We start from the raw sequence: 15,843 nt of genomic DNA, 5'->3' as shown, positions 1-15,843 counted from the left end.
CAATAAAGGGCACATCAGCAAGCAATTATACAACTCAGCAGCATATCAGTACAAGCACGAATAGACCAGGTCACGTTATACACAATTGTGCCGCCGAGCGCCAGGATGATGAGGTTTAATTTTTATAAAGTTTTGAAATAAGTCCATTGCAACAGGTCTGGAAGGATCCGAATCAAAGCAATGCAGTTAGGACTATAGTGGGCAACGATCATCAGAAGAGTCAGCAAGCATTATCCGTAAGGTAATCAATCGCACTCGATGAAATCAGGATAGAAAAGAAACATATCACATGACGATCCCCAAGCACTACCCACGAGTTCCCAATCCTCCCATCGACCCAAGAAAGAAGAAAGGGAAGAGCAAGCGAGAAAGGTAAAGAGTAGAAAGGGAGAAGAGAAAAAGAGAAGAGAAAGAAAGAAAAAGGAGGCCCATAGAAAAAAAAAAAAACAACAAGGAAATATACCCCCCACCCTACACGCATGCAGAGGCTACGGCCTACCCCCCCTAGCAGTGTGTCTGTCGCCCCAAAAGAGTACCCGAAATGTAGGAGAAGAGAAAGAGAAGAAAAAGAAAAAGAATGTCGCGGTTGAGCGGAGGAGGGCCAAGGATCTATTCAATGCAAGCAAAATCGTTATCCGCGGTCACCCAACCCCAGGCCCCGACCCAACACCCATGCTACATGTACCTCCAACAGTCACAAGTCCCAGTCCCAGCCATATACGTATCAATGTGCAACAAGAAAAACCCCCTTCCTCAGCCTTGGCCCCTTCGAATCTGCAGTCCAACAGAATCCAATTGCAGTACAGCCAACCTGGACGGGATGGGCCACCATGGAGTCCGTTGCAGAAGTCGAGGTGTAAGAGACAAGTCAAACTGGAGTGAAGCTCGATAGTAAAGGACCACAGAATGCGCCACTGCTATGCCGTGACTAGTACAACAGGGAGCAGGACGATGCATAAGTTCCAGAGTAGCGGCCGGCCGATGTACAGGAAGCAAGTCCAGGAAGACGCTCAAAAACGTGGCACCAAAGGACAAAAGAGATGGGCAAAACGGCGTCTGAGACACAAGCTCCGGCCATACCAAGGGAGCAGTATTGTCAGACTCCTCCAGGGCAGAGCCGAAGAGTACCGCAGCGGGCACTGTGAATCGTCCCCCCGTCACTGACACATACCTCAACTCGGGTGATCCACCGACAGTCGACTGAAGATGTGGCTTAACATGCCGCACTGGAGAATCATCATGGCCAGCTGAAAAAGTACAATCAAACCGGTTCTCCAAATCAGTGGCAGAGTCGTGGAAGGCCAACCGCAGGTCCTCCAGTGCTGCCAGGATGTCGCGAAGCCCCAGCGGTGGATCAAGGATGGAGGGTGCTGTTGCGTCCGCCATCTTAGGCAAGCAACCATCGAGCGCCCCGGGAAGCAAGCCCCCTTCACCAACCATCGGTATCTGGAAAGTGATGAGCTCTCTGCGGGGCCCTGGTGGTGCCGGAAACGTGGAGGCAGCCGGTCGTGGAGAGGCCCCAAGGACAGGGGAATCTGTGGCGCAGGGAAACCCACCGGCAAGACCAGGGCTTCCGATGCGGAAGATGGCGTCCGCTGCTGTAGGCTGCAACAAAGAAACGATCCCGGCCCTCTCCCAGCTGGGCCGGGATACAGTATACGAGAGCCGGATACAATGTTGCGAGCGGGGCGCGCTGGGCAGCCGAGCATGGAAAAGGCGGCTGTGAGAATCCCAGCGCCGCGCTCCAGGTCCGGTGCACCGGCTCCTCCCTCTCCACAGCGGCCGCTGCTATCGTTGTCGCCGCCGGCCGTCCCCACTAAACAATGGCCCGGCTGTGACCGCTTGGAAGGCCGGAATGGAAACCGGGGCTCAACTCCGCCGGGGCAGCTCCGTTCTCGACCGGAGTCACAGTAACGTGGTCAGGAACGTGGCGCAGGTAAGCGTAGGGCTCGGAGGCACAGGATTCTTGCCAGGATATCGACGAAGGGCCCAAGGGTCGGCGGAGCCGAAGAGCTAGGCGGCCATCTCGGCTGCAGGCTAGGCTCCTCCCCCCGTGGCCTCTATTATTATCGAACAAAAGATATCAACGTGTCTGCTAGAAAACGAATGAAAGATGAGGACACTATTGGCCTGTTTTGAAGTTCAGCGGACCATTTACTCCTGTATATCCTGTCCACTTTACTACAACCGTATCCGGGTACAATGCACCTGCAATAAGGTGACGGGATGTCTGTCACGCTGCCTGGCAAACTCTAGATCATGCCCTAAGTTGTAAGCAAGTGCCAAGAAGGATTGTTTTGTAAAGGGTGCTTGACCAGCCTTTTCTACCACACACCCCAATCACAACCTTGAGCCCCTGCGTGTGTGTTGTATGCCGCTTTGTTTGCTAGCTACATTCATTCCAATACACACATTTATACACTGCTCCCACAACTCTTAACTTATTATTATTCCCGTAGCTGAAACCGATGCATGTTTTAGGGCAGCTGCCATTTGCTGCAATTAAGAAACATTTTCAGGCTAACCCATGTATATATTTTTTTACTGATCTAAATGGCATCTGCCGTTTTGAATTTGTAAATGGAAAAAAAAGAGAAAAAAGAAAAAAAAAGGATACCTGTCTCATAGGATACCTGTCTCATTCCGATGACCTACACATGCATGGTGAGGTATGCACATACCATCACGCATGCACTCACCAGTAGAATGACCCAGATACGTCATCATGCCCTTTTTTTTTTTAAACAATGCTGAACAGCATCGTCGAAAAGCACTGGCAAAACCAACAGGGAATCAAGGCAAAATCTATTGATTTGGTTCTTGTTTCGTTCCTGACTGCCGGATGTGCTTATTGTCTCAGTGAGGTATGCCAGGCTGCAATTTCTGATGGTCTTGAAGGTAACGCAGGCTCTGTGGGGGAACCTGTGTAGTTTTGGTAGGATGTGCTTGAACTCCCTCAGGTCTTTATCGAGATGTTCCGCATCAAGTCCAGGTTCCAGAGTGGTGTCGGGGAGGCATTTGTGCAATATTTGAATGCGGATCTCCAGTAAGGAAAGAGGCCGCCATGGAGTCTGAACTAGGACCTATACTGTAAACTATAAACGCGCTAATGGTCACTGAATGACAAGCTGTTTGAAGAGTTAACAGCAACACGTGCCATTTGTTTTTAGCAGCCAAGGCTGTTGCCAATGTTTTCATCTCGATAATGTGCTTCGTCTTTATAGGGCAAGGAGCTGTAATGCTTCTTGCAGGGTTTACATAGGGTATAAAACTTAACCAGCTCCATAAAGGTTTCCAGTCCAACATTCTATTTTGGCACCAAAAAAGTGGAAAGAATGCCAAGTCTAACAAGTAATTCAATTATTGGATCTTCTGCAGCCCCAGGAGAGAGTTGAAACATGTTGGTGACGGCTCACCCTTCTGGAACCTGAAGAACGTTCTGTGACAGTCAAAGCCTTCTGACTGATCGACTGACTGAACGCAGGGAACGGGTTGAACAACCACACACACTTACATCGCCTCAGTACTTAAAGAACATACACAAGAACCTGGAAATCCCTATTGCTTATCTTACGCCATTGGTGTTTGTGAACTGAAGAGGCAGTAAACGATTCATTTGCCATAGCATGGTACTTCACAAATGTCTGGTACTCTGCCTTAGAATAATATTTTTTATTTGAAAACTGTTCTAACAGTATACACATCTCTGGGACTGTTAGCTCAGTGGACCGATGCATCCACTGCACTGTGGAGAAGTGTGGCTCAATGGTTAGAGCAGCAGACCCTGATGCAGAGGTCTGGCCCGGGACCAGGGTTCAATTCCCCGCCTCGGCGGGTCTTGGGCTCAAAAAAAATTCCATGGACCTGATAATTCTCGCCTCGGTGCCTATTCCAATCATGGTATCCCACTCTGCAACTCTGGGCAATAGCTTGCTTAATCTCCACAACGGCCCCCACAACGCTAAAGAATGCCTTGCCTCCACCTTGGGGGTGCCCAGGAGTGGATGCCTCACAGGGAAAGCCAGGATGGGTTCCACAGCGGTATTCATACAAGCGCCTTGAGACCCTTGCGGGTGAGTAGTGCGCTATACAAGTATCAATTTACATATACTGCAGAACGAGACCACAATGGTTACGGGTTGAAATGATGGTGGGCTTTCATCCTTTCACCCTTTGGACGTTGATGAAATGAGCACCACTGAGTTGGGCAACAATTAAAGTAGCCCTCTTTTCTTAATACATCACTTTTATTTTTAGGACCTCCACATTAGCTTAATTTTAATTCAGAGCGGTCCCCTTCAAGGATGTCATTAGCCAAAAAGTAAACTATGGAGGGTTATAAAAATGGGCACACGGCCACTCCTGCTGCTTCTCGTTTTGATTAACGAACATTACTGAAATTATGTGTTTTTCTGGAAAATAACTGGCCTCGTCATTATACATGGGTATCTAAACACTGCATGTTTTATTTCCCTTTTACTTTCAAAAACATTGTCCAATAAGTACACTCCAAACAAAAGCCAGTGTTAGTGTTTCTCCAAAACCAATGGCCAAAATTGATATGCGAAAGGTTGTCGCAAATCAGCCGTATTCCCTCTCCAATTAGCCCATGAAGCTACGGATCGTCTGAGAGGCCTGTCAGGAATATTGGCGGCATAGCACTCCTTTGCCGCGTGCCTTTTCTGAGCATTACCATGGTGATCCTTACACTCCTGCTCGCCTGAGACCTCATCTCCAAATACAGAGGGAACCTGGAGCAAGAGAATGAAATCAAAACAAATCAAGAAAATCAACTACAGATTTCCATCGTAAATGCTGTCTGGCGGGCTAGAGCCGCGTGTAATCTGGATTCTTCCATCAAGCCCAGCAGCCGACACCGGAGGCAGCAGCAGGAGAAGGATAAAAGAAGCGCAGGGGGACAATGCGGGTGGCAAACCCAAGATTATTGAACCACAATAGATAAGAGCAGCAAAGCACGGGAAAATTGAACCGAGATAAGAGGATGTGGGTAGGTTACTAATCATTTCGCTTACACTGCAAGAGCAAAGATAAGGCTGAACGGGACTCGGGGAATTCGCCCTGTGCAGCAGAATAAAAACAAGAGCTGATGCACACACAGAGCTTTACATTACAATTCGTGGTGCGGAATGTCAAGAGATGATCAATGATAAAAAAAAAAAGGATACACAAACTAGTAAGAAATAAAACAAGCATTGGCCGCGCGGCCGTGAAAATGACACGGCCGCGCGGCCCGTGAAAGTGATCGCGGATGCGATCATGCACGGCAGAGGTAAGACACATGGCGGCTGCGCGCGTGCACTCTCACGTGCACGCAATCTTTAGGTCACAGGCAGCACTTTGTAAAACCCGTACACTAAATGTCTCGGCCAGACCCGCGCATGCTCTGGATCAGGTGAGACCTAAAAAACCGATTGCCTAGGCTCACACTATTTGGTCAAGTTGGGAAGTCGGAATTGGGCCCCGGTTTTCTGGTTTCACGTTGTACAATTCAGCCACCTGTGTAAATGTTTGCAAGTACCCTTGGGTTATCCCTACATGTTTGTGGTTTTTTGTCTCTAGACGCCGTATGTTTGCTGCATGTTGGTTGCTGATATGCAATTGAAAGGACAGGGAAATGGTGAATCTGGCATGTTCATACCCAGTGTTGGCATAATTCCTCCTTCACTATGTCTGCAAATGACCTCACCTTAGAGCAGGTTTAGAATACACGCCAGCATGCTCTTCGTGCATATCACACTGTCCTTCATAGATCTTCTGATTTGCGAGGAGTAGTGTGGGCATACTCCAAAAACTGCACAATCGCTTAAACTCCCTCAACTAGGGAGGTATGCGGTTCATGCAGCCATTCAAAGACATCCGGAGTTTCTGACCATCTCGCTCTGCCACACCCAGGTAACTCCCTGTGGCCCATTTGTAATAGAGGAGTTTAGAGTATTACGTAAAATCAAGGCACCAGTTTCCTTGTCAGCCTACATTATTGCACGTTGTCGGCGAAAATGACCAGATGAGAAGGAGCCAGCTGTTGTGTCCAAATATTGAACTTTAATGTGTATTAGAAGAGGCGTATGACAGGCTTCTAATCTGGGTTCAGTTTTTTTGGAAGCATGTCACCCCTTCCCTGTTTCTAATGCGGGATTGGCAATTTATGTCTCCTAGCTACCAGCGGCTACCAGTCATCTGGATATCTCTTACCCATGTCCGGGTTTCCTTTAGTTGGGACAATATCCCATTATTTTGTTTCTTTCCCTGCTCCATGATCATTTAACATGCACTTGATGAAGACTCCACAGTACTGGGTGCTTTTAGTTGGATTTTTAAGAAAGTAATTGAAGCGACAAATAGGAAGGCTCAACCGGGAGTGATATCTAGAAAATATTCATGGAGTTGAAGAAAGTGAGGTACCTTATTTAAGCAAACACAAGGAGATGATGGACGGAGCGCTGAAACTTTTCAGACACTCGCTCCCAGTCACAGATCTGGGTTGAATCCATCATCGTTCTTTAGCTCACTTCGCCACCCCAGTTCAGACACAGCTATAGGCAAATCAATCTTGACACTGTGCCTCATGGAAACAGTCTGGCTCAAACTGCCAAGCCATGTCTTCCCTGGACCGGAAACAAGCATCCTGGGACTGGTTTCAAGCTAACAGCCCTCATCAGCCAGGGTAGCTTGAATCCAGTGGCAAAGTGAGCAAGAGACCCACGTCTGGGCATACCCTGCCAACTTAGGGCAAACACAAGGAGATGATGGACGGAGCGCTGAAACTTTTCAGACACTCGCCCCCATTCACAGATCTGGGTTAAATCCATCAACCTTCTTTAGCTCACTTCAAGAAGATGCCACTGGATTCAAACTAGCCTGGCTGATGAGGGCTGTTAGCCCGAAACCAGTCCCAGGATGCTTGTTTCCGGTCCAGGGAAGGCACAGGGTCAAGAATGATTTGCATATAGCTGTGGCTGAACTGGGGTAGCGAAGTTAGCTAAAGAAGGAGGATGGATTCAACCCAGATCTGTGACTGGGGGTGAGTGTCTGAAAAGTTTCAGCGCTCCGTCCATCATCTCCTTGTGTTTGTACTTTATTTAAGGGCACCCCTGCTCCTCACTTGAAGGCCACCCTTGCTGGCCTGAAACAACATGTACTTCATGCCAGGAAGTATGGATGCACTCCTTAGTGGAGAGGAATTCTAGTTAAAAAACTGAAAAGAGCTGGACAGTGCAGAGTTGGACTAGCCATTGTGCCACTTCTGCCTATTCCCGGTGGGCTGCAGGTTAGGGGGTCTAATTTCTAAGCTGGATTAGCTGCCTTTTTCCCCCTGGTTCGGTATCAAATTGTTTCTTTAGTTTCAAACCTTTGCAAAATCATTATGAGCCCGAAAGGGTTATTTATTTCCTCGTTAATTCACTCAAGAGTTAATAAAGGCATTATTACACTCGCACCTTGTGCTCAAAAGTAGTGTTTATAATTGAGTAAAAAATGTATTTACATGTTTGACTTGCAGTAAACCATCTGTTTTCTTTTGGCCCTTGAATATTTTTTTTTTTAATAACACATTTTATAGAATTTTCGTGATACCAGCTGGGCCATAGCCTTACATACATACATTAGCTCCAAGATAGTCCAGATGTGCAGAGTTGGTATACATTATTAACTGCAATTGACATATAAAACAACAAGAACTTTGTGCAGACAGTTCCAAAACAAATACATTTAAGGAAGTGAAGGTGGGTACTCAAATATGCAGTAATGGTACGTAGTGTGCGGCCCGGAACATTCAGGGGAGTGCCGGTAACTACACCTATTAGGGAGTCTGGGAAAATAGGGGGGGAGGTCGATACCCCGGTATTCAGCCCATCGGGACCATGTTTTCCTTTGTTTCCGGGGGGCAGCCACGTTCCTGGAATATCGCCAGCTCTGCGCCCATACATCTGTCAAGTTCCTTCCTCCATTTCCCCACCGTCGGGGGGAGACCCCCTTCCATAATTGAGTGATATCCCGTTTGGCGATAGTGAGGGCCAGGAAGAGCAAGTGCTTTTTGTACCGATTTTCCCCTATCCCATCTGTGCTGTGCAGCAGGAGCAGTTTGGGGTCATGTGGGAGATCCCAGACAAACACCCTACCCAAACACATAGAGACTTTACGCCAGAAGGGGTGTAAAGCTGTTCAGCTTCACACTGTATGTATGAAGGTTCCCTCGTCACTTTCGCAGTGTAGGCATTGGCGAGATTGGAAAACCCCCATCTTCCATAGACCGAGTCTTGTATAGTATACCCGATGTATATATTTCAATTGCATGAGGCAATACCGCTGTGCCCGGGGACTAGCTATGGGCTCGGCCCAATCGTCATCCGTTAAGTCAGGTATGTCGTCCTGCCACGCTCTTCTGGTCTTGTGTGGTGTAGTGTTTGAATGGGTCGTTAATGTTTGATAGACCTGCCTGATTTTATGGTCCCCCATGAGGAGACGGCCTTCGAGGGGATGGAACTGTGGTAAGCGGTCTAGGAAGTCTAGGTTCTGTGCACTATATAGTAGCGGCCCTTGAATAATTTTAAGGCATCGTGAGACTACATTGGATTCACCCACAAACTTTGTGGACCAAGTCATAACCTGGATGGAGAGAAAGTGGTTGAAATTTGAGCCACTCAAGATGACATTGATGGTGCTGTTTCTGCAAGCCACTCGCTGCTCGCTCAGAACCAACATGTACTACATGGACTGTTAACGTGTGTCCGTTTCTCTTGATCCATATGTGCAACCTCCATGCCCTCTTGGAGGCAGAGTGAGCATGCATGCTCACGTATCCTGTCTGATGACGCGAGATCGGTTTGCACCTTCTCTTGCCAGCCTCATGCTCATAAGAATGAGCTCATGGTTTTGTTTCTACGGGTTGTAACTATAGGAACAGTCGTATGCCAAGCTCTCCTTGTATTTGGCAAGGAGGCCTTGGCCAGTGCAGAACACAGTAGCTGAGGCCAAAGGGATGGAATATTAAGCTTGAGATCCTCAGAGGCTGAACATTCCCCAGTGTGGCCACCAGAGCTATGGGACTGGGTTGTGGATAGTATTGCACTCTTTCGCTGCCGCTGTCAAAGGTCCTCTTTGTGCTGGTCTGCCCTCTTTGCTTCATGTCTACAACTGGGCACACGCTCAAAGTCGGGCTTGGAGAGTGTTTGGACTATGAATCATGTGCTGTGTTCTACAGAAGTATCTTTCTTCCTGTCTTACTTTTCCTCCCCTCCTTGCTTTTCCTCCATTCATCCAAGGAGTGTGATTGATCTTAAATGATGACCATGATGGTGAGTTTTGGCCCCCTGGCCCTCTACTAGTATTTGTGTTTTTTTCTTTCTGGCCATCTGTGTTTTATGTTTACCTTGGTTTGGGATAGCTAACTTCAGGTTACCAGATGAATTGTAAAGTGTTTTTTATATACCTTGTCCGAGAGACTTTTTTTGTAAACTATATTCCACTGTGCAGTGAGCCATCCGATGAAGTTCACAGATCAAACTTGCTCTATTTGTGGATCTATCACTCAGGTCTGTGATACACTGATGTTGCAGGCTCCGTTACAAGGCACCTCAACTATTCTTGACGTTACCCTTCTCTTCTACGCTCTTCCAGCAGAGCTCCCCGTGATTCTTAAGGGAGGCACAGATCTGTCACCGCTGTCTCTATGCACCAAACTATATATTTTCCTGATTTTCTATCCTCTGCCATGCAGATATGTCTACAGCCTCACCTGCCAGCGTCCTTAGGACCCACAGAGCAGCTCTGTGCCGACTGAACCGCTGCCATCATGCCACCCCGGCCTTCATCGGGAGAATTATGGGGACTCCACCTTATGCCCCCACGGATCATGGTAGACTGCTGCCTTCCGAATGGAATGATCGTAACGCTGGAGTGTCTGAGGGAAGCAACACTGCTGAGCATCAAACATGACCTCTTCAAGGAAGCCCGAAAGTACCCGCTTTTCCACCTACTGCAGGTAAGAGTTAAAAAGCTGATGTTCCTGACCATCTGCACCAGGTTATTAATCTCAGCTGTGTGGACTGAAGGGTCTCTGTTCCCGCCCACCAGTTGCATGTTGATAAAATCAGGATTACGGTGTTAGGTGGTCATGAACCTCTCAGGTAGCTGCTTCGAGTAAGGGGGCTTGTGTGCTATTGGTCTGTATTTGTCCCTTGTCCATGGGCGGGTTGGAGGTATCTGCTATGCTTTCTTCTTCTGCAATGAATATAAAGTCAGCCTTCCAATCAGAATCTGTCTCCAGCTGCCTCAACCAAAGGAACCCGGGTTGTCCCACACAAAGCAGCACAAGTGATTACTGTTGACCCTGCAGGCTGCACATCATGACTCCATCACGATCCTCCTCTGATGGTACGCCGACGCTTGCAGCCTTTCTGGAGAGGACTCACTCCTCAGTATGTCTGCTGCTTGCGTTCTCCTGTCAAGCACACACAGTCGGATTGAATGAGCCACAATCTCTTCACCCAGAACTGCTGATATGCCTAAGGTGTCTAAGCCAGACCTGGGTCCATTCATTAAAATCCCGGTTTCTGCAAGCAGACCAACAATATTTCATGCCATCATGATCTAGTTACATGGGCAACACCCCTCTGCTTCCAGTGGGGATCAAGGCTTTAAATTCCACCATAGCCAATCGGTCCGTTCACTTGGCCTGTACCGCCAGCACGTACACAAAAACCAACCACGCTATGCTGTCCGTTTATTAAATCTCGATTCCCTTCGCAGTCCAGTGCCTCCAAGGCCTTGAACCACATCCTCTTTATTTCATGTGTTCCAAATCCTCTTACTTACCACATGTCCATAGTATATGGCTCCATTATCTTTCTTAATCCAAGAACCCCCCACGCATGCCTCTGTCTTTCCGATTGCTTGTGCAATTTGCTTTACTATTGCATTTTGCAATTTAAAAAAAATGCAGAAATTGATGATCCATAGGATTGTTTATCAGTTTATTTCTACTGACAGGTTCCTGTATGGTTTGTAAGGAGTGGCCTGTGCCGCTTCCAAATACTTCCTTGTAAACACTTGTAAGTACTTTTAGTCAACAGAGAGGTATATAGGGTTTAATTTTGACACCTTCTGTCTACTGCTTCAAGACACGTCTGTCAACCTGCGAGTCCAAATGGAACAAGGTGCCACTCTGTCATCAAGTGGGATGACAGAGCTTTTTCTTTAGGTGCCCGGGTCTTGAATCATTCTTTGGTGAGGAAGCATGCTCTTGCAAAATCACAGTGGTGGCAACAATTGATCTGCTGTCGGTCCACCTCAGTAATCAGGACTTGATGCGAAGGTCAGGTTTGCAAGAACGTTGAGAAGGGGATGAGCAGATCTCAGTGTGCATAGGGTATCCACAAACATTGCCATTCATTCTAGTGGAAAGAGCATTATTCTTCAGGGTTTAGAAACAGGCAATAGGATGTGACAGTCCGCCTAGAGATGGAAAGGTGCTGGAGTGCAGGATATCCATATTTGGAGCTGCGAGTTCGATGCTATCGCCATTTGTGTATCAGATATTCATGTAAGCAGGAACAAGTCCATGATCTCAAAATTCACTATGTTCCTGCTTGGTGACTGGAGCTAGGGGCACTGCCCAAGCATCTGGCCACTGTGAAAAGAGGAAGACGGAATTCCTTGACTTTTTTTGTCTAAAAGGTTAAAGGTTTAAGAGACTCCATATTGTTTGGGCTCTAACCCGAATGATCTGAGTCTTTCCAGCATGTAGGCTCTACTCTTCAAGCTGCTGTCAGTCGGAAGCAAATCTGTACTCCGAACTGTGGTGGAAAGCAGTGTTGGCATCCCTCGACAGGTAAAACTGTGGTGGAAACCGGTGTTGACATCCATCGCCAGTTAGAACTGTGGTGGAAACAAGTGTTGGCTTTCCTTGACAGATACAACTGTGGTGGAAACCAGTGTTGCCATCCCTCGACAGTTAGAACTGTGGTGGAAGCCGTTGTTGGCATCCCTCAACAGATAGAACTGTGGTGGAAACTGGTGTTGGCATACCTCGGTGTCGGCATCCCTCAACAGATAGAACGGTTGTGGAAACCGGTGTTGGCATACCTCGGTGTCGGCATCCCTCAACAGATAGAACGGTTGTGGAAACCGGTGTTGGCTTCCCTCAACAGATAGAACTGTGGTGGAAACAGGTGTTGGCATCCCTCGGTGTTGGCATCTCTCAACAGATAGAACTGTGGTGGAAGCCAGTGTTGGCATCCCTCAACAGATAGAACTGTGGTGGAAGCCGTTGTTGGCATCCCTCAACAGATAGAACTGTGGTGGAAACTGGTGTTGGCATCCCTCGACAGATAGAAGTGTGGTGGAAACCAGTGTTGACATCCCTCGACAGTTAGAACTGTGGTGGAAGCCGGTGTTGACATCCCTAAACAGATACAACGGTGGTGAAAACCAGTATTGGTTTCCCTCAACAGATAGAACTGTGGTGGAAACCAGTGTTGGCATCCGTAAACCGATACAACTGTGGTGGAAACCAGTGTTGGCTTCCCTCAATAGATAGAACTGTGGTGGAAACAGGTGTTGCCATCCCTCGGTGTTGGCATCTCTCAACAGATAGAACTGTGGTGGAAACCGGTGTTGGCATACCTCGGTGTCGGCATCCCTCAACAGATAGAACGGTTGTGGAAACCGGTGTTGGCTTCCCTCAACAGATAGAACTGTGGTGGAAACAGGTGTTGGCATCCCTCGGTGTTGGCATCTCTCAACAGATAGAACTGTGGTGGAAACCGGTGTTGGCATCCCTCGGTGTTGACATCCCTCAACAGATAGAACTGTGGTGGAGCTTCCCTCAACAGATAGAACTGTGGTGGAAACCGGTGTTGGCATCTCTCAACAGATAGAACTGTGGTGGAAACCGGTGTTGGAATCCCTCGGTGTTGACATCCCTCAACAGATAGAACTGTGGTGGAAACTGGTGTTGGCTTCCCTTGGTGTTGACATCCCTCAACAGATAGAACTGTGGTGGAAACTGGTGTTGGCTTCCCTCAACAGATAGAACTGTGGTGGAAACCGGTGTTGGCATCCCTCGGTGTTGGCATCTCTCAACAGATAGAACTGTGGTGGAAACCGTTGTTGGCTTCCCTCAACAGATAGAACTGTGGTGGAAACCGGTGTTGGCTTCCCTCAACAGATAGAACTGTGGTGGAAACCGGTGTTGGCATCCCCCGGTGTTGGCATCTCTCAACAGATAGAACTGTGGTGGAAACCGTTGTTGGCTTCCCTCAACAGATAAAACTGTGGTGGAAACCGGTGTTGGCATCCCTCGATGTTGGCATCTCTCAACAGATAGAACTGTGGTGGAAACCGTTGTTGGCTTCCCTCAACAGATAAAACTGTGGTGGAAACCGGTGTTGGCATCCCTCGATGTTGGCATCTCTCAACAGATAGAACTGTGGTGGAAACCGGTGTTGGCATCCCTCGGTGTTGGCATCCCTCAAGAGATAGAACTGTGGTGGAAACCCGTGTTGGTATCCCTCTGTGGTGGCATCCCTCAACAGATACAACTGTGGTGGAAACCAGTGTTGGCCTCCCTCGGTGTTGGCATCCCTCAACAGATAGAACTGTGGTGGAAACCGGTGTTGGCATCCCTCGGTGTTGGCATCCCTCAACAGATAGAACTGTGGTGGAAACCGGTGTTGGCATCCCTCGGTGTTGGCATCCCTCAACAGATAGAACTGTGGTGGAAACCGGTGTTGGCATCCCTCGGTGGTGGCATCCCTCAACAGATAGAACTGTGGTGGAAACCGGTGTTGGCATCCCTCGGTGTTGGCATCCCTCAACAGATAGAACTGTGGTGGAAACCGGTGTTGGCATCCCTCGGTGTTGGCATCCCTCAACAGATAGAACTGTGGTGGAAACCGGTGTTGGCATCCCTTGGTGGTGGCATCCCTCAACAGATAGAACTGTGGTGGAAACCAGTGTTGGCATCCCTCGGTGTTGGCATCCCTCAACAGATAGAACTGTGGTGGAAACAGGTGTTGGCTTCCCTCGGTGGTGGCATCCCTCAAGAGATAGATTTGTGATCTCAAGTGATTCTTGAACAATGCTCAGATAGTGGGAAGCCATCTTGAGAATGTTATTTTTCTGAACTAACATTACCCTAAGACATACTAGAGCATCTGTTTTTATGAAACTCGTCAATATTGAAATAGATAAAGTTGGGAAACAAATAAATCTTGAGACCCACCAGGTCTGCATGTGTGTGACAAAGGATGTGCAGGGCCCCTGGTGAGAATCCCACGACCCCCACACAGAAGGACCCTTTTTCTTGTGACAAACAACATATTCTAGGCCAAACGGTGACAGCATGTGTGACATCATAGGGATGAAACTGTTTGCAGCTGAATTCCACATCCTGACACTGCCTCATCCTTAGCGGAATGGCCGGGCAGCAAGGGGTTAAAGATTTCCAGAAATCGTTTCAAACTAGTGTGACGAACAGAGTTATTCAAACCCCTCTACTCGGGCAGACCTATTACTGTCTTCCCTGGACCAAGTTGCCATTTCTCTGGACTCAAGATAGTCCTAGATGAGCGTTGAGTAACATTACTCACTTTGCAAAGGTACCATGTAGATGAGAGTTTTGTGCAAAAAAGATGCAGCAGCAGTACAAAAAAGATGCAGCAGCGGTACAAAAAAGATGCAGCAGCGGTCCAAAAAAGATGCAGCAGTGGTACAAAAAAGATGCAGCAGCAGTACAAAAAAGATGCAGCAGCAGTACAAAAAAGATGCAGCAGCGGTACAAAAAAGATGCAGCAGCGGTACAGAAAAGATGCAGCAGCGGTACAAAAAAGATGCAGCAGCAGTACAAAAAAGATGCAGCAGCGGTACAAAAAAGATGCAGCAGCGGTACAAAAAAGATGCAGCAGCAGTACAAAAAAGATGCAGCAGCGGTACAAAAAAGATGCAGCAGCGGTACAGAAAAGATGCAGCAGCGGTACAAAAAAGATGCAGCAGCAGTACAAAAAAGATGCAGCAGCGGTACAAAAAAGATGCAGCAGCGGTACAAAAAAGATGCAGCAGCAGTACAAAAAAGATGCAGCAGCGGTACAAAAAAGATGCAGCAGCGGTACAAAAAAGATGCAGCAGCAGTACAAAAAAGATGCAGCAGCGGTACAAAAAAGATGCAGCAGCGGTACAGAAAAGATGCAGCAGCGGTACAAAAAAGATGCAGCAGCGGTACAAAAAAGATGCAGCAGTTGTTGACAGTCCTCTGCATGACCCATGCATCAGCTGGGGATAAAAATGGTGTCCACATAATTGTAGAGGCTATTTTGTGTTTCTTGGTCACTCACGCTTGTGATGACTGAGTCCACATGAAGTTTGTCATCATCTAACTGTGCTATGGGCTTGGCAGTCTGGCCTTTCGCACTTGTGCATTCAGCCAGGAAGGTGCAGTGGTATATTTTTTCTCTCCTTCGATAGGACGACTCTTCGTACATCTTTGTGGGGGTCACGCAAGAAGCGGAACGGGAGGAATTCTATGATGAAGCAAGGCGCCTGTGTGACCTCAGACTCTTCCAGCCTATCCTGAAAGTGATCGAGCCCGTGGGGAATCGCGAAGAGAAGATTCTCAACAGGGAGATCGGTGAGTCCCGGGGAAGAAGGGGATTGAAGAATAGTTTATTTCTTCTTTTACGTGGTTCATCTTTCAGACTGTGTCTCTCCCTCTGCCATATGTCCTTCTGGGTTCTGTCTTTCGGTCAGTGTCAGGTTGTTGCCACTGCCACTGTGCTTTCTCGTACCTCCGCATGGTTGGATTGGTTTTCTGTACTTCTGCTTGCCTGT

The 15,843-nt window shown here is 47.9% G+C and overlaps 1 protein-coding gene across 2 annotated transcripts in view; it reads left to right on the top strand.

The window, feature by feature from the left end:
• Nucleotides 1-15,843, top strand: part of LOC146782982 (phosphatidylinositol 4,5-bisphosphate 3-kinase catalytic subunit alpha isoform-like) — a 247,975-nt gene that overhangs the window by 54,953 nt on the left and 177,179 nt on the right. For both annotated transcript variants that reach the window (XM_085639316.1, XM_085639315.1), the window contains exons 2-3: nucleotides 9,737-10,000; nucleotides 15,481-15,643. In XM_085639316.1, coding sequence (XP_085495442.1) covers nucleotides 9,812-10,000; nucleotides 15,481-15,643 — 352 coding nt within the window. In that variant the 5' untranslated portion in view covers nucleotides 9,737-9,811. The remainder of the gene's footprint in view (nucleotides 1-9,736; nucleotides 10,001-15,480; nucleotides 15,644-15,843) is intronic.

Source organism: Triturus cristatus, chromosome 12 (assembly GCF_964204655.1).
Source record: "Triturus cristatus chromosome 12, aTriCri1.1, whole genome shotgun sequence".
NCBI lineage: Eukaryota > Metazoa > Chordata > Amphibia > Caudata > Salamandridae > Triturus > Triturus cristatus.
Note: the sequence above shows the minus strand (reverse complement) of the source record. Positions and strands in the feature narration are given on the sequence as shown.